We start from the raw sequence: 26103 nt of genomic DNA on the forward strand, positions 1-26103 counted from the left end.
TGTTTAACCAAAATGTTGGTCCATGTTTAACCAAAATGTTGTCATGATTTTGTCTTTAATGTATCACATTTGGTAAATGAATAATCAAATGAATAAATACAGTACAATACAGTACTTACTTTGAGCCACGCAAATGATGGCATGTTTCCTCGTGTTGTGGCACCATGTAGGTAGACCAAAACATAGTCTTCGGCAATCAGTTGGTCTAGAGTCGTTAATACATACCTGTTGCATTAAAAAAAATGTTATTGTAATTTGATTGTACTGTATACTTATTGAACTGTACGGATATATATATATGATTAAGTTGGCTTGTACAGGCATGAATAGTTACCCTGGATTTGTACTGAAAATGCATGGAACATGTTGACCAAGTCACACACTAGAAATTGAAGAGACGATGACGTTTCACAATCGACTTGATAATGGTCCAGGACGGACCAAAACATTGTCGTCTCTTCAATTTCTAGTGTGGTTTGGTCAACATTTTTCAGCCACGTTATTGTGACTTCATCTTCATGCATGGAACATCTTACTGTCAGATGTATCGTGAGTGTGTGAAGATTTACTGTAGTCTGGTGAAGAAGGGTAAAATAACTGACACTTTTAACATGACTAATACAAGGAAGAAGAAGAACAAATTTTAAATGGTTGCTCTCATTATATGCCAAGTTGTTTCCAATAATTGGCAGACTCTATACCATGGTCATTATTTTTCAACAGATAATAAGGCAGCATTTTCTGAATGGTAACCATGTATTATTATGCTAGTGCCAAGCTTAGAAGACTTTAAAAGTCATAGTTCAGAAATGTGGGCACAGAGCAACATGAAAGATAAAATTAACTGACACATACAAACTTAGAAAGCAATGAAAAAGCATCAAAAGATACTAACAGAAAAACTGAATCATTATGACTGCAGCTTTTGAAGATATTGAGAAATGAAGAAATAAAATTTTTAGAAATACATTTATAAACCTAGCAAAAAATTGTTGGTTCACTTTATGGTTTCCCATAGTAAGGGGCAGGAAGCCTGTTCAGTTTATCAAGGTCCTCCTAAGTCAACTACTGATGACCTTTCCCAGGATACAACCCACAACAGCTGCCCAACTCCCAGGTACCTATTTATTGCTAAGTATACAGAAGAGGTATCGGGGGAAATAAAACAAGCCCACTTGTTTGGGCTGTCTGGGAATATAACCTGCGTTCTTAGGTTATGAGCCGAGGATGAAAACCACTGTGAAAAAGGTCCCATTATGGGAAGCAAGAATGCCACTTTCTTTTCTCATCTTTTTTTTATTACTATACAGTTCCTATATACACAAGGAATATTAGGCAAAACTGTATTGTAAAAGTAATGAATTAATGTTGAAACAGAATTAATACTGTATATATGTATAATGCAGGAAAGCATATATAAAACACAAAAGTACAATAGAAGAATAAAATAAAATGAGCATTCAATTTACAACAAATATGGAGCTGAATACTGTAAACAAAATTATGAAGAAAAGACTAACAAGATAATCTGATGAAAATAAAATGAAGTGAACTAAACCTGTTAGGTAGATGATATACAAGGGGCTCTATAAAATCTGTACCTTCATATTACAGATTCCTCCAAACAATGGTTGGTTCATTCACATCATTAGGAAGGTTAGGCATTATCTTTAAAAAATAAAGGCAGAGGCATGAGAAATATCCAGATGACAAAAAATATCTACTGTAAGGTTCTCCTGGTCGATATCAATAAAATATATAGCATTTTGATGGGTAGGAGGATGGAATGATGGAACAGTGACTACAGATATGAGTATTCTAATATATACCCTAAGCTTTGACTGAGAAGACTGTTGAATAGGACTGACCATTAATAAAAAAAACTATTAGTAGTACTGTAATTAAAAACAATGGTTTTGTGCCAGAAGTGAACCATGTGACTGAAAAGATAGTAAAGGAGGATAAGTTGAATCAAAAGAAAATTTGGCAAGTGAAACTGTTTGAAAATGCCATTATCCCCAGAATATGTCTGCAAGAGTAGACAAAGTTAATGCAATCACATTATGGGTTTTGCATTAAAAGTTTCCATAAAACACAGGATGCCACTAGAGCTCTCGAGTTAATCCTAGGACTCCCATTATATTGTATTCAATATTATTACTTTAACAGGATCCTCAAATTACTCACATGAAAAGATTGTCCATAACATAATCATAATCTTTGCGTGACCTGTCGGGTAAGAAACATGCAGAAAAGACTATGACGGCTTCATTGCTTCCAGAGAGATAACCTCCATGACTTAGCACCTTCTTATATGGCTCAATTACCTGTAAAAATACATGTAAGTTATATTGTGTTGAGAATAAAATTTCAGAAATGTCTTTAATAATGCATTACTGAACAGTCACCATACGAATGACTCAAGTAAATTCGAAAACTAAATCAGTAAATTATGAAAATAAACAATAGTAAAATGTTATGAAACAAAAAATATATTAATATACAATTATGAAATCAGATCTATTGGCTATGGGGGTTAGTAAAAGTTTTACCCCCCCCCCCATTAATCTCATGATGGCACCCCCTGCAGTGTCACATGGTAGTCTATGCCATTTTTTTCAACCTTCACATTTTCTTTTCAAGTAATATGTTTGCTTTTCTCTCTTACCCTTGTGTCATTTTGACTTTTCATGTTTCTTTCTAATCGATCAAAAAAATATTTGCATGTATGAAAGGTCTTGAGCTTTTACATGGCTAGTGTTTCAAAATTGGCTCGTCTCCAGGTAAAATACACCAATGATACAATGTACGGAAATAATGTAATGAAGGCATTTAACTTTAAATAGTCCTCTTACATATTCAGTAATATGCTGATTAAAATATTAAAAACAAATTATGACAGCTAATTTATAATAAAAAGATTACAAATATCAAATTTAAAAGACCATTTACAAGGCCATTTTCATGTCCTCATTTGTATTATTAAGGTCCAAATATCTAATTACAGGTATTTACCTGACCATTCTTAGCCACTTTACAAGTACTGACTTCTGACACTAACTTTCATATCAATTCGTCTCTCAATCCCAGAGATGACCACAGATCGCCATGACCTTTCTTCAGTGGCTTCCTGTGTTGCTGTGTATTCAGGCAGTGGGTCTATCCTGGGCTGAGGTCCAAGTCCTGAAATGTGGGAGGAAATAAGATCAGTTCATTAAAGAGGAACCATTTTAATTTTGAGCTACAATACAAGCAGGAAGCCAAGATAATGGACATTGGGGGGGGGAGTATAATACGTCTAACTTTTCTATTTAAACGTTTGTGGTAAATACAGTATACTTATACACCCTAAGTTCTAGGGACTATTTCAGAAAAAAAAATTGGTTTATTCCAATTAATATTGTATTAGGAACATGAATTACTATTATACTGTATTAGGAACACGAGCATGTTATGTAGGTTAGGTTTGATCAAATTTCTATGTTAGTTTTAACTCAAAAGAGTGCTGGAAAGATAGGACACCACGAGCGCAGCTCTCATCCTGTAACTACACTTCGGTAATGACAAATGGAATCCACTGGAAATTGTGGCTTAATATCAATATAAATATAAATTTTACATTTATACAAATACATTTAAACTTTAAATACATTTAACTTTAGCTTTAAAAGACTGAGTAATGAGAACCAACTCACTTTCCATTATGGACTCTTCCAACTCATCTGGAGTATCAATGTCATCTGGTGTGAGCATGTCTGTAAATTCATCATGAGAGAGCATCTGAGCATCATCATCATCATCATCACTGTGTAGACTGAGAGAAGATATGGAGTGCTGGTCATCATCAACTGCCACAGTTAGTAATTCTTCAGTCACTGTAAGACGTTTTTTGCGATTTACCTCAAGGCTGGATGGACGTTCTGTAGAAAAAAAAATTAATGCAAGATTTAAAATTTGAAGATATGTCATGTAATAATGCATAGGCAAGTAAAATAAGAGTGCATGTGCAAAGAGAGGAAATGAAGAGGGGTAACTGGAAGAAATATAGTGTATGTAGTGAAGGAAAAATTAGCAGCATGTGATACAATGTACTTATAGTGAGATACATCACATGCAAAAAGAAATTAAAAGGAATAAAAATCCAATTTTCTGGTTACGCGAGGTGTACGCAGCTGCTGGGTGGAGGGGCCTACGAGTGTGTGAATACCGAATTAAATATGCAGTGTGCCAACTGTGTTGTAGGGGCGAGTACTCATAAGATCAAGTTGGATAACATTTTTTATATTCATGGCTTCACTTACTTGTTAATGCAAGTTACTGAATGTCCAAAATATTGTTTTATGTACAAATAATTGACAATGTGACTGAATACTGTATATAGAGAAAAAAAAAAATTGCAGAACTTTACCATGGCTCTTGGTTAACTTTATTACAACTGTGTACATAGATGTATGATAACCATATTTACATTACATGAAAACAGATACAGTAAAGTTGGCAAGTGACTAACCACCTGTAAGAGTTAATTTAGTTGTTTCATGTCCGAGATAATCGTGTAGATCACAAATTGGCCAAACTTCCGATTATGATTAATTACCTCTCGAGCATACATTGTTCATAATTTGCCAGCATTGTTTTTCCCATCAATGGAGAGAACTGAGACTTACAATGATCAAACAATTGTTTTAAATTTCAAAATAAAGCAAGACGTTCATGCTTTATGAAAATAAGGATACCGGTGATACTCTATCTACTAAATGTTCACCAGAACTATTTTAAACATGCAAAAGTGTGACACCGTTCATTATTTCAACATGCATATTCTGTAGCTTTTAAGTCTTACCTTTCCTGAGAGTGACCTGACCAGTGGGTGGTGAGACTACAGCAGTGTATACGGATCGCTCTTCTTCTGTGGGTGTAACAGATGGTTGTGTGGTTTCCTCTCTTTCTGCCAAACGCACACCAGTACAGTCATTATCAGGATGTACCATATATCGTAGAGCAGTAGGCGAGTTGGGGAAGTCCACTGATGGAGTAGGAATACAGCATCAAAACAGTAGGAAGAACACAAGAAATTATGGTACAGTAGTCCAATGAATAATTCAAGCTTTTTCCTTACATTCAATTTGTTTTATCACATCTATACATTTACCTTTGCTATACAAGTTCCTGTTCCTCGACACAATGAATTAGTATAATAACATAATAGTGTATATAGTTAAACACAGATTTACACCTAGCTGTGTTTAGTTAACCCCTATGTTCTGCCAATATCAGAACCCTCTTGGGTGGTGTTTTGGTGAATGATAATGACTATAATTATCAGGGGGGGAATACTGACATTGAAATACTGTACCGAGCATATCGAGATACAACGGTGGTGTACTGAGCACTACACATTGCCATTCAACCGTAAGATTTAAATTTTACTCTCACATACTATTTATACAGTGAAAAATTATCCTAAGAAGTTTGTTTTGTTTAGTATACTATAATAATGAATGGACAGTTGAATTAAATATTGACACAGAAATCATAAATATGGTACAGTATATACTGTATGTAGATTAACTACAATTTCACAATACCATGTTGTACTTGTACAAATTAAATACAATAATGTTACCTGTTTCAGGCTCATAAATTTCAGTATCTGGGAGAGTGTATTCAAGGTGAGAGAGATTGAAAGGGGAAGGTTTATGTCCTCGATGAGGTGCTGCAGCAGCTGCAGCACCCCCTCCTCCTAAAGGCGAGATTCCACCCTCCACAGCTGCACCTACAAGCCGCCCGTTCTGGAGAAAAAAAAATATTGTAATGTCCAGTAGTCAACAGCCTGTTTAAGAGAAAATGTATTTGCTCGCTTGCTTGTCTGCATGTCTGTCTGCATGTCTGCATGTCTGCCTGCCTGCCTATCTGTCTGCATGTCTGCCTGCATGCCTGCCTGCCTGCCTGCCTGCATGTCTATGTCAGTGTGTGACTGCATATCTGCATGTCTGTGTGTGTCTGCATGTCTCCATGTCTAAGGTTGGAGCCTATACACTAGGGGCTATCCTCACCCAACTTTGCAGGGAAAAATGGTCTGGGGTATAGGATGGACATGGGGCTGTTTAGGGTCAGCCTAAGTGGATAGGGGGCCTGACAGCTGAGTGGACCGCGCTTCGGATTCGTAGTCCTGATGTCCTGGGCTCAATCCCTGGTGGAGGCGGAAACAAAATGGGCAAAGTTTCTTTCACCCTGATGCACCTGTTACCTAGCAGTAAATAGGTACCTGGGAGTTAGACAGTTGCTACGGGCTGCTTCCTGGCGATGTGTAACAAAAAGGAGGCCTGGTCGAGGACCGGGCCGTGGGGACACTAAGCCCCGAAATCGTCTCAAGATAACCTCAAGATCAAGAAGTTAAATATCTTTGGAAATATACACACTTCCATGAAATTTTCATGAAGTGTGAAATTTTGATGTACTTTCCCTAAGAGTTTTTTGTGATTGTAATAATATATTTTCAGAGACTCGGATGTTTCAGTGCTAATTAATAATACATTTTGAAAGAGGGGGAGGGGAGATGGGGAGATGCAGTTAAGAGGGTAAAAGGGTGAGAGATCCAGGTGCAGCCAGGTACCCAATCTATATCTAATATAGAATGTCTGTGTTCAAGGTTGCAGACAAGATAGTTGCAGTGAGCCTTGTGCAACTTTTGTGGTTGTATGGCGAGTGGCTTTGGGTGGGGGGGTCTACTCCCATGTCTATATTTAAGGAGGATTTGCTCCTATGGCAAAAACCAATGACTCCTATTGCGTCTGAAATATGGGTTTCATTTCCCATATAGTGCTTTCAATATTACAGTATTTCTCTTATGTTCAGTTCTGATTCAACGTTGATAACGTCGATTGAACGCAAATTCAAAATCAATAATGCTGAATTAACTTTACTCGAGCAAGTTTTGCCTACTGGAGAGAGAACGGGAGAGGGGGGGTGGGTTAGTTTAGTTTAGTTCATTTATTATGCACCCCATACCCATCTTGTGGGGGGTAGTGGAAAGGGCTGGAGGCACAATGGGCTCGGGGACTGAACCCCACAATTCATTTAGCTAAGCAAGTTACAATCTCGATGAGCTAGTTACAAAATTCAGTACAAGTCTTCACGTCATCAATGGGTTTGAGATCGACCACCCGTACAGTTTCTAAATTAAGCAACTGACATATGTGGAGAGCTATCTTGAGGTTATCTTGAGATGATTTCGGGGCTTAGCGTCTCCACGGCCCAGTCCTTGACCAGGCCTCCTTTTTGTTACACACTCCCCAGGAAGCAGCCCGTAGCAGTTGTCTAACTCCCTGGCGCTGTTCAATCAGCTGTCAGCGCCCTAAGTGAGCTAATGTCACAATTGATATGTTTGTCCTGCACACCGCCCCCATCCAGTGAGCAGCGGTGGATAGGTTACAATCACTTGATTGCTACCTACAGTTAGCAAACTGGTGATATATGGCTAAAATTTCAGGTAGCAGATCATTTTGAATGAAATATTTACACATCGTTGGAACATTGGTTATATAATTGTCTCTGAATTCACGTATCTTTTCGCACTCCATCACAGTGACGGAGGGTGTGCGAATAATTTTGTTCACACAGTTTGAGAGGGGGGGGGGAAGAGAGAATGAGAGGGAGGGAGAAAGAACAAGAGAGGGGGAGAAAGAGAACAAGAGAGGGGGGAAGAAAGAGAACAAGAGAGCGGGGAGAGAGAGAACAGGACAGGGGGGGGGAGACAGAACAAGAGAAGGGGAGACACATCTATCCCCCTCTGCTGGGGGTATCCAGCAGATGCCCAGGCACTGCTGATATCCTTTTCTAGTGAATTATATCTATAAATGGAAATGTCTGTGTCTGAGGTTGGAGGCCTGATGGGCGAAGAGAAGGAGGGGGGGGGGGCGAAAAGATAGGAGAGGGGAGGGGAAGGGATACGTGGAGAGAGGAGGGGGGAGAGACTATCCTGGACACCGCAGAGTACTCCTCTAGTAAGAATTATTGATCAACAATAAAGAATGGACGATGTATCAAACACTGTTGGGTCTGGCTAGTAGCTGGTTGGTGACTATATGGATAGTCTCATCCTTAACTAGGCTTTCAATATGTAACCGGTTTCCCTAATCTATCCCTCTTCCCCTCCATAAATTCAGAGTAACAAACAAGCAAGAGGAACATCAAACAATCTGATTACAGACAAAACTTAATAGCCAAGGTAATACAGAATGACAAATTACTTTCCAGCAGAACAAAAAATTACATGTGTAGTGATGTACCAGGTACAACATTTTGTTATCTTACCTGCATAGGGAATCGTAGAGGATCACGAACACCAGGTTCAAAACTGTAAATGGTGTTGGGAATGTGATCTGAAAGTGGCGATTGGTTGGCTAATGTTCCACTGCTGTTGCTGGTTTCTGATACATCCATACTCTCCTCACTGGCTGGGTCTCCAACACCGTCTCCCACCGAGCTGCACACATCAATGACATGGGAGGATTGTCAGAGTTTCTCAACATATATATAAAAATTTAGTTTTCAAAGCAAAGAAACAGTTTGATAAATATGATGTATTCTATATAGGATTATTACAAGAGGGATTCTGTTGTCCCAATACTCACGGAGACTAACTCTTAAATTAGTACTGAAAAAATACATCTCATCAAGACCTTTAAAACAGTGAACAAATTACAAAACATTACCCCAGGCTTCTCCTTTAAAAAGGTCTAATGTAACCGATACGAGGAGCTACAATTTCAGACTAGACAAACCATGACCATGGATAAACATAGTGAATTTTTTGGTTATGTACAAGTAATAAGAACTGAAGATTCAGGGTTCAGTTCCAGGGCAGACCAGAAACGAGTCGGCACGTTTCCTTTCATCTGCTGCTTTAGATGAAAGGAAACTCCGTTGAACAAAACCACATGGGCCGTGACGAAGATTCGAACCTGCGTCCGAGAGCATCCCAGACGCTGCCTTAATTGACTGTTCATTTGATGCATCACGTTATTGTGTGAAACTCCGTTGTTTCTCCATTTTCTGTTATGTGGTTTGGTCATTACACCAGCTGCCTCAGTTCACATAGCAGTAAACAGATACCAAGCAGTTGGACAACCGTTGTGGGTTACATCATCAGTCATTGGCCAAGAGGTCCTCTTATAAACATTACAGGCTTCCTGTCATCGCTAATGGAAAACCAACCAGTCCAAATATCTTCATCGAGGGGTGGAGGCTCACAAATTAAAATAATCAAGGATTAACCCAAACATTAATGCTCACTATCAGTATTCATTTGGCTCGTGAGGTTTTTAATATGTAACACTGACGTAACACTATGATAATTTCTTCATTTCCTTGGCCCATTAATTAAATAACAAATAATGTAGTGTTTCTCTAGTCCACAAGTACTGACATGTAATAGCATACGTAATACAAGTGCTGTATACACGCTTTAATCCAGTAAGATTACAGACATGCACAGACTGTGTACACACAGTAAAGATACACCATAATGAGGTAACATTCCGTAGTATCTTGCCCTGTTAACAGTGAAGGCGGCAACAGGCGCTGGACAGATAGTGGAGGCGGTAGGATTTTGACATGTCAGGAGTGACGAATTCGCGGCAGGGGGGTCTTTAGCAGGACGAGACCCTGCATTGCCCAGAGCGGTCGTGTGAGAGACCGCATACACCCCCGCTCATGTGTCAGGTAAATCCACTACGGGCTCACCATAGCCCGTGATACTTGCAACTTTTTGTTCCCAGTAGCTGAATCTAAAACAACATCCAGCATTGCGGCGGCAGAGAACAAGACCCAGTGCTGACAATCGGGATCCAGGATTCCATTCCCGAACGGGACAGAAATGACTGGGGTACTTTTCATTCCGTCTAATGCCTCTATTCATCTAGCAGCAAATACACACCCAGGAGTTAGGGAACTAGTATTGGGTCAGTAGTTCCACCTTCGGGAGGACCTCGATACAAGCCTAAATACATATATACATAAAGAAAGTGGTAGACGGTTGGAACAAGTTAGGTGAGAAGGTGGTGGAGGCCAAAACCGTAAGTAATTTCAGAGCGTTATATGACAGAGTGTGTCGGGAAGATGAGGCACCACGAGCGTAGCTCTCGACCTGTAACTACACTTAAGTAATTGCACACAGGCTTCCTGTCCTCAACAAAACTATTTGTAATATTATTATTAAAGACAAGGGGTACGGCAACTGTCAGACGATGATGGGAAGTAATGACTCTGGCAGCGGATTTACAGATAGCCTCGGGTCGGGAAGGGGAGGGGAACGCTATAAGGTTGGTGCTGAATACTTCACGCCAAGGCCACCCTGGCTAGAACGAGAAATGTCCGTGCTGGGTATCGATTCAGTGATACGAACAAATATCGACCAACACCGTTCACAGCTACTGAGCGTTGATATATTTTCTTTGAATTAAACTTATCAAACTGTGAAGAGCCATAAACAATTTTCTGGAATCTCTTATGAGAGTTAATAGCTGTGTCATGGATGGACTGTGCCCCTAGAGGATGATGGTGGCACTGGAACACTATTATTATTATTATTATTAATTATTTTTAATGGTAATGTCTTCTCACAGACATAATAACATGGAATAAAAACCCACACTTGTGTATTGTGAAATTTATGTAAGGAATTTAGTGTCTTTCGCACTCTCCTGAGTGTTTCATCTAGGTCTGAGTGTGTGGTTAGGACGAGACTTGCATCACAACGTCCAATCAACGATTAGACGTTGTACTCACCTAATTGTACTCGCCTAATTGTGCTTGCGGGGGTTGAGCTCTGGCTCTTTGGTCCCGCCTCTCAACCGTCAATCAACTGGTGTACAGATTCCTGAGCCTACTGGGCTCTATCATATCTACATTTGAAACTGTGTATGGAGTCAGCCTCCACCACATCACTGCCTAATGCATTCCATTTATTAACTACTCAACGAATGTGATGCAAGTCTCGTCCTAACCAAACAAACGCCAGAAATGGGGCTTATTTAGGAATACATCCTATCATAATTTAGAATAATAATGAAGGGTCATGCAGTAGTCAGCGCAGTTGGGTCGTAACCAAAAAGTCTGGGTTGGGCAAGTTTCTTTTTACCCGATGCCTTTGTTCACCAAGCAGTAAATAAGTACTTGGATATTAGGAGACTAACAATCTCCCAGTTGCATCCTGGGGGAAGGAAAATTCAGGGAAAAATCAATCATTAACCTGCGGTAGCCTAGGTAAATCCACTGTACGCTTCCTGTCGTCGGCTCAGCCCTAGACAGAGGGGGGGACTTGGATAAGCCTAAAGCAGAATTCCTTTCCCCAAACAAACCAGACTAAGGATTATTATTATTGCTGCTGTAGCCAGCAGCAACCCTTACAGTCCTACACTCTGTAGCAACCCTTACTGCTGGCTACAGTCCTACACTCTGTAGCAACCCTTACTGCTGGCTACAGTCCTACACACTGTAGCAACCCTTACTGCTGGCTACAGTCCTACACTCTGAAGTCTGCCTTATACTATACTGCTAGTTACAACAGTAAAGATGTATGGCGTGTCAACTACAACTTCTTCACACCTAAATTATTGATCACGGATCAACATAGCTACATCTCGTATTAGTTTAATTAGAAGAAAACGGTAGGCACTCAAAGGCGCTCATAACTACCCTGTAGAATATATAATTACTCTTGGTCATCCACCATAACAGTCTAACGATGCATGACTAACCCTAACATTCAAGTCTACGGCTACGCGAAACTACTGTCCTGACACCGACATCTACCAATCTACCATGCGTAACTACGTCCCTACCATTTTGAGTTAGCGCAAGATACATGTCTTGACCCGAGTAAAGAGTAGGGAGGCAGGTGAGCGCGGTCCTCAATAGTCAGTACAGAAGCATACTCACAGCTGTGCTGGTCCACTCACATGTCATTCATGTTCACCTGCAAATAAAATGCAAAATTAGGGAGTAGGTAAACGAACATTTATATTGTATACATCATCGCTTCCCTCCCTCCCTCCCCCGCTTTAATCAAACCCAGACTACACCGCCAGGACCTTGCGTAAGGATGTAGATCTATCACAGAAGGGGATCCTTGTCACATATTGATTACCAGCATCAAGTTCTCCTGGCTCGCCCTGGGGCTTCTGGGAACACATCATCACGCGTCCTCCTCCGTCAGGGTTCTGGGTGTGGTGTCTTGATAAGGGAATAACATTGAGAATGGAACTGTGGACAGTAACGCTTCGACTTGCTAAATTAATTTCATTCATACAAGCTGAATTGCGGGCCATTCTGGCTGGTTTGGATGTGTAGCTCAAGACGATAAAGACGTTTTCGTGTTTGTCGACAGCCGAGAAACACACACGATTCATTAAACAGTCGAAATCTATTCTTCATGTTCATAGCTGAGGAATGTTAGACAAGGGCAAGATAAAACTAAAAGGACACAAAAGTGAAATTCATGTGGATTTTCTCTCATTGCAACAGTGCTCAACAAGGTGGCTCATGAGCTGGCCAAATGTACCACAACTTGATATTGTGTTTTAATCGTGAAACAAATAAAAAACAAAATAAGAAATATTCAGCCTCAGGCAAGTAGTGAGAAGAGGCTATATGTGTGAAAAATTAAGCTATGAAACACTAAACGCGAATAAGAACACAGATTACGCTTACGGAATCTACGGGCTCACCATAGCCCGTGCTATGGTGAGCCCGGGCTGTTCTCTGTTCTACTTTGTTCCAGGTAGCAAATCTTTAACAACAACAGCGTACGGAAGGGAAGGGAACCATCAGGGAAAGCACCAAGCCATTACGACTATATAAGCCCTGGGAAGCGGTCAGGATTTGACGGGAGACATCTCCCGTCACGCAGGGTGCAGTCGCACCTCCACAGATCTCCAGTATCATCTATTGATACTGGAAATGGCTCAAGAGGGCCACCACTTATGGGCTATTCATGCCCAAGCCACCTTTTGGGTGGCTTAATCTCTCTCTCTCTCTCGGTCAGGATTTGGGATGGGACGGGGAGGGGGGGGGGGGAAGGAATGGTGCCCAACCACTTAAACGGTCGGGGATCGACCCCAAACCTGCATGAAATGAAACCGTCGCTCTATCGTCTTGCCCAAGTGGGAGAAGTTAATAATGTTTGGAGTGACCGTGCAAGTGTGGCACGGACGGGATACAAATATAATTGGGAATATGGAACAGGTCGTAATGAAAACTAGTGTAAATTATGAGGTGTGTTAGGCTCGCATCCTCACCCATTGATTAATGAATACAGAAATAATACGAGTGTTCTCTGTACCCTTGAAACGGACTGTTGCTAAACAAATAGCCTGGATGTGTCACAACTGTCACTGTATCCACATTTCGCTTCCAGTAGATGAACGACATATGAGATTCAGAAACAAGTAGTGTATTGTGAGGACTAATAATAAACAGAATGCTCCCCTATGACTCTGTAATATCCCCATTGGTCAAATTATTATGTATTAGCGATAAGACCTACCATTCATGTATGATGACTTACTGTAAATATATAGCTCTTGAAATAGCACTTTCTCTGTAACTAGCTGACATTGTAACTATAAAAGGTGTGAAGGATAGATGAAATTGTTTATGTAATAATCTAAGATGAGGTCTGATAAAGACCTTTTGTGCCCTCTGTAATGCTTTTGCGCTACCGCTCACAGGATGAGTATGGGGTGCACAATAAACTAGCCGCCTTCGGCGGCAACAATCAAATCAATCGTCGTCTCTTCGGGTTCTAGTGTGTGGTTTGGTCAACATTTTATCAGCCACGTTACTGTGATTCATCACCTGTATACATGAACATGTTGTGAGAACGTGGTGCGTATAGCTTGAGCTGCCCCCATCCCTTTGTGTGCATTTATACCTCAATAAACTTGTTTCATCCTTAATTTCCCTCGCGGGTTCCGGGGAGGAGGGAGTTTGTTGGAAGGATGGGATGTGGAATGATTTGGCCATTTAATAATAATTATTATAAATACAAATTATTAATAAGTTCATTTGAAAGATGATACAGAGGAGTAATCGTAGGTACACAATTTATATAAACCCACTGACGCAGGTCGTTTAGGACTCAATGTTCGTGGACAAATATAATTATGATCTGTAAATGTTTGTTCGCTGTTAAAATGATCAATGACAAAATGTATTGATACAGGAATTTTCATTAAAGGACTTAATTGTGTAGTTAACAGCTGAACAACATATTGGTATGATAAACATACATGATACGCAGTTTAAAATTAGCTAAACGTGCAGAAATGTCAATTGTAACAAAATGTTGCTTGACCTTCTAGATGAAGGATGCTGAGCGAAAGAATGGGTGACATGAAATCTAAATCAAGGGCGAGGCTCCGATTAGGCTGTAGTACGCCTGAACTGCGAACATTGATTTGACTTGCGAGGTCATGGAAGACACCAATGACGTCACGTTGGCAATTATATGGATTGTGTGTGTGGCGAGTGGCTCCTTTCAGTTATATGGCCGATTGGTGGAAGTTAATCAACCTTAGCCAGTCCATCCTCTACAACACCAGCCACGAACCCATCATCATCAGGCGCTTCACGCCCTCATTGTGGAAATATTTACCCACGATTGTCTTTTGGATTACTGTCTTAGTGGCCGTGGCTTTCACGGCTTTGGCGGGAAGGCTTACAAGAGTTTACTTTCCTTTAGGGTGAGAACGTCTCCTATTGTCTGTTGCACAGTGAGGCTTGGCGAGCTGAAAAATGTTGCCTCTCGTGCGAGTCATGTTAAACCTTCTGAAGTAGTGGGGATTATTCAGTATGTTCAGTCTCAGTGAGGTCAGCCTGCCATGTAACAAACACGCGGTATGGTATCTATATATTTCATATAACTTGGTTACAGAGGTTGGTGATGAATAGTGCATGTACGCTGTGACAGGTGGAGCCGTCGTGTGCTACTAGTACACTAGAGTTAAAAAAAAAACTAAGAGTCCTAGAAAGGGTTCACGTCCGAAGTCAAAGAGTGGGTTCACGCCCGCACAAACTACCTACTTGCAAGACATGTTGGTAGCCACAGAGACGCCAGCGGCTGGTTATGTAGTCGGCTCGTCGTGTTGGTCTTAACCGCCTATGGCGTCACCGTTTTCTTTTCAGAATTTTTTTTTTTTATCTTACGTGTCTTCTTGTCTTGGCGGGGAAAAAAAAAAAAAAAGGTGCTCTATATTTACTGTCTGAGCATCTCGTTTACTGATTATCCTTCTGTCTTGCCTGCACCTTGCGTCTGGCCTCGTAGCCAAGTCAAGGTCGTCGTTTATCTACTCTTTGCTTTATTTTAACTAAACAAGGTATAAGAGAATTAGAAAAAAAACAAGCAACCGTCAACATGAAAAAAAGAGAATAAAGCAGCAGATCAGGAGACAAAGTTACGAAGAATTATCAATGAAAGCAGGAATGAAGGAATGATGCAATGAAGGCAGAATATTTATAATAAAAGAAAATACAACTGAATAAAGGCAGAGTGATTCCCAACTTTACTCTCTGCTCTGTTTCCCCCAAGTCCAATTACCCAAGTCCAATTACCTTAGTTACAGAATGAGAGCTTTGCTCGTGATGCCTCGTCTTCTGCCTCATAATCTTTGTTACACAACGTTTTGAAACTGCAAATGCTTTCCGCACTCCAACAGGTCACAATTCTGTTCTCATAATAGAACTTCGACTCGCGTAGGTGGAGTTGGAGGGGGGAGGGGGTGTTTGTTTTTATCAGCGTCCTGACCCGAGGAAATAGGAGGCTACCGAGATTGCAACAATGAATCACAGAACAATGGAGCGCCTTATCTGCAACAATTTAGATTTTACTGTTACTTTTGTTTAGAAACCTAATGTGTGACGAGGCTAGCGACACTATACCCGCGGCCTGCCAACTACACAATAGTCCCTCGCACTTACACTCCACAATTGATATTCACGGATAAACTTTCTGCAGCTGAAGACACAGCCAACCGAGTCAGACAATGGAGTGGATAATACAAGAGTCTCACAATATACCCGAGAAGAGCAGTAAACTGAGAACGCTGCGAGGTGTCCATGTCCGCCACCTAAGGACCAGAGGGTAATGCAGGGGAGAAAGTTGAGGTGGCACGGAGGTAAACTGACCCAAGGGGGCGGGCGGGCGGGGATAAAATCATGTGGTCTTAGAGGTGGGAAGGAAGATAACATAAGACCCGGGTTTCGCGATAACATAAGCCAATGAAGTAATTACCAAGGAGGAGGGTCGTGAGCTTAGAATATGGAATGGGAGAAGGTTGGGAAAATTTTGAGAAACTGATCACTAATGAGACGTGAGACTCGGGATTTTATTTTCTCGAGAGGGCTAACGAGGACTAACACGCGCGCGCTCTACATGTTTTGGAGAGAGCAGCAGCATTTATGTCTAGAATAAACTAAACCATTTGTGTGCTAAAATGCTGACAGAGAAAAGATCGAATATTTAAAGTAATGCATATCAGACGACTAATATTTTGCAAGTTAAACATTATGTTGATTCACATCGTTTGGGCTGTCAAGCCTAGAATTCTGATGGAGGAAGAAAGATTTATGAACTGACAAAAGATATTGCTCACGGGAAGACGACCAAGCTCAATTTTCAGAAGAGCTAATGTTAGCGTTTGCCCAGGGTGCGATGGCAGCGCGGCCAAGGTTGCCATGGATACAAGGCAAGAGAGCAGAGTGAAGGAACGCTCACCACACACTTGTGAAGACACCATGTACGAGCAACGTGTCCACTCATGACTGAGGTCACTGATAGGCTAAAGGAATGAGGGGAAAAATAACAGCATGTTACCATGGTTATTAAGAAGCAATAGAGTAAAGATACAGAAACCAGCAATGGCATAGCATAATACCTAAACAATCTATAATCCTTGGCAAAGATAAACGCTGTTTTAAACGTGTCAAGAGATGAGGTTTGGCGACGAAGGGTTTCATGCCTCGAGATAACAGCCATGTATGCCAACAGGGAATTTGTCCCTCAAACCGAAAAATATACCTCACTTCTGTGTATACAGGCCACTTCTGTGTATACAGGCTGCAATTACCGTTTCCTTTAGTACCGACTTATGCAGACTAGTCTACTCACTGGCTGATCAGCAATCGAGTCACCCTCCTGGGCTTGGGTAGATTGATTAAGTCCAAATTGACACCAGAGGCAGAACTTATTGCTGCTGTTCTCACCACCAGGTCAACGCTCAAAAACTCGTGCATACAAAGAACACTACTTGTGTAAAGGAGGAAATGTATATGTTTATCTCTCAGAATATTCGGTAATACGTTTATTGCTTGTGATGTGTGTCTATGTATGTATTAACACGATGTACTGAACGGGGTGAGAATAGCTTGAGCTACCTCATCCCTTTGTGTGTATTTTACCTCAAACTTATTTCAATTTCAAAGAACACATACGGGGTGTTCCTTCCATACACACACTACAGAACGCAACACGAGTTACTGGCGGCAATTTATGAAATATATCGCACCGAGAATTTTATTTATAGCTTTGTTAATAGGCTAACTCTTAATTTATTTTATAAAATAATTAGGAGGGGGTACCTGGGGTGGTGCCCGGGATAGTCCGCCAAGTTTTCCTGAATTTATATATTTTTCTAATTTTTTTCTTATCAAATGATAAAGCTATCCGTCTCATTATGTATGAGTTCGTTTTTTGGAAGTTGGGTTATTTTAGTATTGATGGGCTTTTTCTTCGTATATTGTAGTGCAGATTGAGGCTGGGCATACGATGATATGCATCCCATTTATCTCTATTAGTAAAAGCATCACAGTTGTGATGCTTGTACCGAGGACACTTGTAGCAGTTCAGTAACTATGGGACATATCGACAGTGTCGATAAACTTCCATGCAACGGCTATACACACCGAAAGGTGTATTCGTATTTCAATGTATATACATTGAAATGTACTAGCCAGAGGCTGAACTTCATCTCTCTGATCCAGCTTCTCAGCCTTCAAGTCCGTCAGTGACTTGAAGGTGAACAGGTTCACAAATTTTATGCTGTGCATCGAGTACTTCAACCACGTTCTAATGACTGTCGTTCATTTGGGTTCATAGTTTCCACTCGTCTCCCCTAGTCCATACATCACCTATTCCAAATAATATTCCTGTCCACCTTATTGATTCTCCTCTAATTTTGTATGTAGTGATCACATTTCTCAGTGTGCGCACACATTAAAAGATACCGTCCTCATACGACATCCTCTGGTCCAAGTGCCATGCGCTAACACCAGGAGGGTGTGACGTCAGCAACAGCGATATGTCAAAAATATACATAATAAGGAAAATGGAGACTGGGGATAAAGGAAGTCTTTGATCTGGTGTAGTGTTGCTGGTGTCTTGCTTCAGCACCTGCGCGTCTACTGCGCCCCGCCCCGCTGGTGGAGCGCGCTCACTGCGCCTAGGCTATCCGTATCCATGCCAGATATTAGACGCCAGATATTAGACACCAGATATCAGACATCAGATACTCAATACACCAGAAAAATGAAAAAATACCGGACGATTAAATGCACATTTCCTTAATCACTACATGTCAAAATGTATCAAGCTCCAATTAAGGAACCACTTACGAAATCAAACTATTACTGGCGGCTGTAGCCAAATCTCTGTGGTTCTTAAGAATTGCTTACTTCTAAAGTTACTGACAGTGATTAAATAATTACAAATTTTATCTCGTGTAGAGACAAAATTAAAAAGCATAATCGTTCTGTTCATTAAATACAATACCACGCAAAAACTCGCCGCAAAGAAATTTTGTCGTTTTTACGAGGTATATTACTGGGAAATTTCCTATCTCTTTGATCAAGAGTATAATCATCCCAATTACCAAGCCTAATCAAGAGAATGTTTTCCGCCCAATTTCCCTTACCAGTTGCCTCTGCAAAACTTTGGGGAGACTGGTCCTAAACCGTCTCCTCAATAGAGCAAGAACAATGCTAGTCCCCACATAACTGGCTAAATGCATATAAGGAGTGTGCATCATTGCATTGTCATCTTTCTTACCCTGCACACAGAAAAGTCATATACAACTCTCCTAGATCTTAAGTCTGCTTATGTTATTGAAAACCAACATGTCATTTTGAGTGAGCTTGAGAAAATGAATATTAATTGGTGGTCGGCTTCTTTGTTGATTCAGAGGTTACTTATCTAGCAAGAAGTCATCTGCATTGTTCCAGAGGCAAAGGAGCGTAACAGGAGACTTTGAACTAGGCACCCCACAGCTACAAGGTGTCTTCAGCCCTACCTTATTTAATATTTTTATAAATGTGCTATTAAACTCTGTGCAGCACTGCTCCTGTGCCAGGTAAGTCCACTACGGGATCACCATAACCCGTGCTACTTGCAACTTTAAAAATTCAGCTACTCTGAACAAAAACATACAGAACGAAGCCTTGAGGATTATCCTTGGGTGCCCTCGTACCACAGCGATACTTAATATGAAAAAGTCACTTAATATTCCGAGCGTCATTGATCGTGTTACTGAAATTAACTGGTGTAAAAAATGCTTAGACTCATCCTAACCCTTGCACAGAAGCCTTCCGGATTTTTTTTATTAAGGTATTGCAACACTTCAAACACTCAAAATGGATTACTAAAATTGGAACTGAACACAAAATGCATCAGATTTACAATTTGTACCAAGAGAGAACAACGGCACTTTCCTGCCCCTTGGGAAATTACTCACTTTCCAATTTTAATCCCTTCATTTCCACCCACGAAGCAAATTAAAGATCAACCCATGAATAGTCTTGAGGCAAAGCTCCACGCCTTAAGTTTGAGAGAGCGCTTTCACTCTCTCACTCTCATTCTCTCTCCCACCATATACACTGATGGTTCCCTACACCGCCCCACGGGTGCAGTTGTCCTGACAATGGGTGATGGCTTATATTTTGAGTGGAGAGTCCGTATAAACAACTGGGGCTCTACTCTTTAAACCGAACTATTTGCCTCACTTCCTGCACTCAAATGTGTAGAAGTCTCCAAACTTGAAACATTAACCGTGAGCGAATCTATCATTCTTAATTGCGCTCAACTCTAAGATATACTTGAAACATGTTCGTGTCCAATGCTACACACTAATACAGCAATATTAATGATGGTAAGAGTCCACGTCGCGTGAATTCCATCTCGTTTTGGCCTCCGAATGCATGATAAAGCTAGCTAAATAATCTGCCTTCAAAGGAGTTGATTATAACCTTTTACTGCCTGTAAGCAGCGTGAGAACAATAATACACAAAAAACTTAAACAAAACCTTTTAGATCCGAGACAAAATGAAATCCACACTAGTTATTCCATCTATCACACTATTAAGCAAGAAGAGCCACACATCTATGTATCATCCAATAAAATCAGCAGACTCCTGGATGTTACTACTACTCGGCTTAGACTCTGTTATAAGTATCTCTGGTAATTTGCATTTCCTGCTAATGTAGACCTGACCAAATGTAAACTGTCAGCCATTTCCACACCCTCCGACACCGTGATGGAGTGCGAGAATATATGTAAATTTTGAGACGGCTCTATAACAAGTGTTCAAGAAATGTGTAAATATTTCATTCAAAATGGCCGACTACCAGGAATTTTAACCAAATATCTCCAGTTTGTTAACTATAGGTTGTAAGTGTGGGGCGACTAACCTTTCCACCGGTGCCCCCTAGATGGGGGGCGGTGTGCAGGATAAACCACATCAGGTTTGACACTAGCTCACCACATGAACACATCCACAAGGGCCGTGACGAGGGTTCAAACCTACGTCCGAGGTCAGTAGAACTTCCGGTTGCAATTCTTTTACCATGTCGTAGCTCAGAACGATTAAGGCAGCGTCTGGGATCCTCTCTGACGTAGGTTCGAAACCTCGTCACGGCCTTTGTGAATTTGTTCACCACTGTGTCAGTTGCTTAGCTTAGAGACTATACTTGTGGTCGGTCTCGAATCCATTAATTGTCCATTATTGTTAATGTAATTGTTACAATATTGTAACTAGCTTATCAAGACTAACTTTAGCTAAATGCATTTTTGGACTCGGTACCTAAGCCTCTATGTTATTAGAGGCTTATAGAGGCAACCTTAGGAGGTTATAGAGGCACATACCTAGGGTTATAAGCCTCTATAACCAGTCCAGTACCGCCCACAGGATAGGCACGGTGTCCACTGACGCCCACAGGATGGGTATGTTGTAAATGAACTAAGCTTCTTAGTGTCTTTTAATCCTTTCTTCATTCAGTTAATAGTGCTTTTGTTCTTCAATATATTGACTCAATCGTAATGATGGCGTTCTTTTTCAATTTTCCTTCTCGCCATCACGCGAGTGTGATGGCAACAGACAATATGCCGGATACGCAGAGTAAACTGTAAATAAGACAGCTTGTACGGCAGAGATAAGCAAGTAGGTAAAAGGGGAAACTTAAAATTAGTGCCGAGCAGCACGCGTGGACCAGTGAAATAGATAAACACACACCCCCACGAAAATAAGAAAAAGAAAAAACTCTCCCCGGGTAACGCTTGGCCAACACGACCATGGCCATATCACCCGATGTAAATGCAAAGCGTTTCCCGTAAGATAATAGCCTCCGGGGGGAAGCTGGCAGTTTAACATTAGAAAACAAATACCATAAATATACTACAGTTCCCACAACAGCACCACTAAAAATAGTCCAGGACCTAAAGATGTAGTAGCCACGCTGGCGCGCTGAAGCTCTCGCTCTACACACATACTTTTCCCCCTTTTGGGGGGAACTGGGAGGTGAACTACTTTATTTATAAAATATGACTTATAAAGTATTCTTAAAGTGAGGTCAAGCTACTGGCCCTGCCCACGATGCAACTCCCCACAACAAGCTGACTATAGCTCCTGGGTCTGCTAGGTGAACAGAGGCATTAGGCAACCCGGCCGACCATTTCTGTCCCGCCCGAGATTCGAACCCGGAATCCCCAATTGAGTTGAGAGCGAACCAGGCCGGTTCGCTTCATCCAATGGATCATTCCACACCCATGAATCGCAGTATTCACGTACTCCATTCACGTTTCGGTCCGTCCGTATACAAGGACGGTCCATATACATTAACTCCTCCAGTATACATAAAAGGCGTATCAACGATGTGTCCTTAGCTAATGATAATATTTCAATTTAGTCATGTTTATCAAGTGTTTATAGGGTTCAGATAATATTTACAGCGTTCAGCATATCTAAAGCTAGAAAATAAAGTAATTATTAAATTACTAGAATAATTAATATATTATTTCTAGTAATTAAATACTAGGAATAGCACTAAGCCAGTATGACTATACAGGCTAGAAAATAAGTCAATATAAAACTTTGCAATAAAATGTTGGAGAATGCACATCTGCCTTTCACAAGAAGAGATGGTGGAGGGGGAGGCGGGCAAAGAGAAGTTGGCTGGAGGCCAGCGCGAGCCCCACTACCCATGGACCCCGCTCTCACCGCCTCCACATATATTGCATTGCTCCGCCATCTTAACCTCCCGTTGCCTCACATATGGGTCTCCTTCTCTGCCCACTTCCTTCCTCTATGCCCTGAAAAGCTTTTCAAGCACCTATACTCTTTATAAAAGTGTTGTTCACGACGTCGAGAGCCTTCAAGAAGTGTCTACAGACTACACCACCTGCGAGGACCACTACTTGTATATTCCATATGGCAGACCAATTCTGGAGTATGCAGGTCCAGCCTGAAGTCCACATCTAGTCAAACAGAAAAAGAACATTCAGAGGTATACCACCAGACTAGTCCCAGAGCTCAGAGGTACAAGTTACGAGAAAAGGCTCCTGGAATTAAACTACGTCACTGGAAGATAAGAGTTAGGGGAGGCACGATTACCACCTACAAAATTCTCAGTGGAATTGACAAGGTAGATAGGAAACTTATTTAGCATGGTGAACACGAACAAGGGTACACCGTTGGAAACTTAACTCAAATAAGCCACAAAGACGAGGGAAAAAATTGTGTCAGTGTCAGAGTAGCTAAGAAATGGAATGCATTAGGAAGTGGTGTGGTGGAAGCAGAATCCAGTTTCAAATGTTGAAGTAATAGAGCCCAGTAGGCTCAGGAATCTGTACACCAATTGACTGACGGTCGAGAGGCGGGACCAAAGAGCCGAAACTGAACAACTACACGAGTACGCACGCGCGCGCGCACACTATACCCCCCCCCCCACATATCAAAGAAGTCTCTGATAAACGTGACCTGCTCCTTTAATGATATCCAACCGGTCCGGGTTTTTAACTTGTCAATCCGTTCCGTATTCCAGAAATAGAAAACAGTATTATTTCCCCGCTCTAAACTAGAACGTAGCTACTTGCTACAAATATATCCCTGGACGAGTTTTACTGGAACCTACGACAAGGAATTTTAATATCGTTTATTTTATCCGGTGTGGCCCAGGAGGCTATACCGACCCAATGTTGATCGATAAACAACGGACCAACTAAGGCAGCTAAAAATGCAACACTGCAACCCGATTCAAGAGTTCAATAAATTAATTTTTAAGAGTTAAAATTCACAAGTACGTATATTCGTATATTTTGAAGTATCGAACCACGAGTGGCTGTCATAGTGTTGAGAACAATGAATCCCATTAACGATAATGATCCTCCGCACCACTTGACGTAATGAATTACCCTCCACCACCTCTCACAAATAGTGGCAATGTTATGTATTTATACAAGGGCTTCCGTCTGTTGAGGGAGCCACAGCACCGCTCCTGTGCCAGGTAAGTAAGTCCACTACAGGCTCACCATTGCCCGTGCTGCTTGGAACTTGTTCCGAGTATCTGAATCTATAACAACAGCAACAACGTCTGTTGAGGTTTAGTATTCTGCGCACAAGGCTTTATTTAGTCGATACTAGCAACAGCCTATTTCCCTTAGTCTAAATAGAATAAGACTCATGTTGTGCTCCTCAGGTAAGGACAGCTGCTGACACTGACTGACCAGTTACAGATCGAGGCTGGGGCACGAAGATACTTGGACTGCCAGGCTGCTGCTTGTTCCTCACTCACTGATAGGATAAGGACTCCTCGTAGGCATTCCTCGGCTAGTTATCACATGTAGGTATAATCTGACACGTCATCTCTCTTCAGAGACTGTGATAAGATGCGGCATAATTACATGTGCATGGTAAGTAATTATCATAAGAAGGCACCAAGCCGGGGAGACTATGTGGCCCATGTGCATGGTAAACTAGTCATTCATGCCTGAATACACTTGAATGGCTATTTCCCTGCAACTGCTGTAATGTGATTTAAACATCTTCTAATGTGTGAAATAGTTTACAGGTGTTGGTCACATTGCTGAACCTGTACCTTTACAGTGTTGGGCCTATTACGTTCCATCTATGCTTTGAGAATTACATAGTTATCATAGTTATCATATATTACATAGTCATCAGTTGCCTTTTGTAACCATGTATACGGTAGTTGCAAATATATTCATTATTAATTCATTTTTCCTGAAAACTATATGCCCTTTGTATAGATTTTTATTATACCAAATGTATTGTTCATTGTCCATATTTGCCAGAGGATTATGTTAATCATACTGAAACAGTTTCATGCCTGGGACCGGCTTCGCTCTATCACTTATTTGACAGAGCTTGTAAACAGTCTGATTAGACAATGTCCTACAAAAGGTCGTGATAGCCTCTTGCGCGCACTGATCGAGTTAAAAGCACTAAGCAAGTTACACTCTGATGAACTAATTACACCGTTAATGTATAGCACAACTGGCTAAAGAACTGGACCACAATATTCTTTAAACCAAGAAATTTAGATCTGTGGCGAGCCAGTTACATATTTACTTATGTACCTCGCCCGCTGAATGGGCGACGGTGGAAAGCCTATAGTCACGTGTATGTACTACCCACAGTAAGCAAACTTTGTATATTTGGTTAAGATTTCTGGCTGTACCTTATTTTGAATTAAATACTTACACATTTCTTAAACATTTGCATTGAAATCATCTTAATTCTAACAAAAATCACATTAAATTACACGTAGCGTATGCGAATGCGTGTAATTTAATGTGAAGGCGAATTTAATTTAATTCGCGTAGCGTATGCGAATAGTTTCTTCTGACCATTTACAGTGATTACTTCAGCAGGTGGTGCAAACTCCCAGAGGTATTCCTAGCCCAGCCAAGCCTAGCATCAGTAATGTCTAAAATACTGTTAGAGATTGTAAAGTGCTGTTTCTGCCCTAAGCTTCCTTAATTGACAGATCGCAATTCATTAGTCACTAATTAATGCTGCCCGTCTCGCTAATTCTCGCAAAATATTTTTTAAACTAAACTTTTCGCCTGACAACTACTGCCATAAAACCACCACTCCACTACCGACTATGTGACAAAAGGTCAGCATGACTTTAAAAGGGAAAGTCGTGCCTGACTAACTTGACTGAGGCCTATGTTAAGGTTACTAAAATAAATCAGGAAAACAAGGCTGGGTACACTATTTTCTTAAGACTCAAAAATCATTTGACACTGTTCCTCGTGAAAGACTGGCGTACAAGATGGAGAAGCAGGCTGGCATAACCCAGAAAACACTGAACTGGATAAGGTAATACCTGAAGGACAGAAAACAGTCACAGTCGGCAAGGAAGTTTCGAGTTGGAGTAACGAGTGGAGTTCCGCAAGGCTCTGTCCTGGAACCGCAGTTGTTGCTAATTTATTATGTGAACGAGAGAAAGCGAGCTTGTACATGCCAATGTTTGCAGATGACGCAAAGCTTTCCATAGGTTATGCCAAAATAGATATATTTTGGAATTCCCTAACCTGAGCATTCCAAACAAGCACACCTATTACTCTATTCGAGTTTGAGAGAAAAAACACTCCACAGCCATGACTAGCACTGAAGTCTGAGATTAAACAAAATAATGTGCGGCAGTTATGAACCAAATTACACTTTAGAATCTTGCATTTTATATTATAATATTCAAATTTAAGTCAGATTCCTCGTTAAGCAACCACTTGAACTTAAATAAATTAGTAA

The 26103-nt window shown here is 40.9% G+C and overlaps 1 protein-coding gene and 1 long non-coding RNA gene across 9 annotated transcripts in view; one reads left to right on the forward strand and one right to left on the reverse strand.

The window, feature by feature from the left end:
• LOC138373600 (uncharacterized) overlaps nt 1-26103 on the forward strand; it is a 449843-nt gene that overhangs the window by 36316 nt on the left and 387424 nt on the right. The gene's annotated exons all lie outside the window — the stretch shown is intronic.
• LOC123770289 (protein prune homolog 2) overlaps nt 1-26103 on the reverse strand; it is a 52732-nt gene that overhangs the window by 14266 nt on the left and 12363 nt on the right. For 6 of the 8 annotated variants that reach the window (XR_011231238.1, XR_006774325.2, XR_011231237.1 and 3 more), the window contains exons 2-9: nt 11964-11980; nt 8317-8488; nt 5627-5792; nt 4844-5026; nt 3696-3920; nt 3062-3183; nt 2188-2327; nt 120-225 (exon numbers count right to left, since the gene is read on the reverse strand). Coding sequence is in view for 4 of the 8 variants with exons in the window: in XM_045761998.2 (XP_045617954.1) it covers nt 120-225; nt 2188-2327; nt 3062-3183; nt 3696-3920; nt 4844-5026; nt 5627-5792; nt 8317-8488; nt 11964-11974 (1125 nt within the window). In the remaining 4 variants the exon portion in view is untranslated. Of the gene's footprint in view, nt 1-119; nt 226-2187; nt 2328-3061; nt 3184-3695; nt 3921-4843; nt 5027-5626; nt 5793-8316; nt 8489-11846; nt 11981-26103 lie in introns of all 8 variants that reach the window. The other 2 variants (XM_045761997.2, XM_045761996.2) reach the window with 2 other exon arrangements.

Source organism: Procambarus clarkii, chromosome 42, assembly GCF_040958095.1.
Source record: "Procambarus clarkii isolate CNS0578487 chromosome 42, FALCON_Pclarkii_2.0, whole genome shotgun sequence".
Taxonomy (NCBI): Eukaryota; Metazoa; Arthropoda; class Malacostraca; order Decapoda; family Cambaridae; genus Procambarus; species Procambarus clarkii.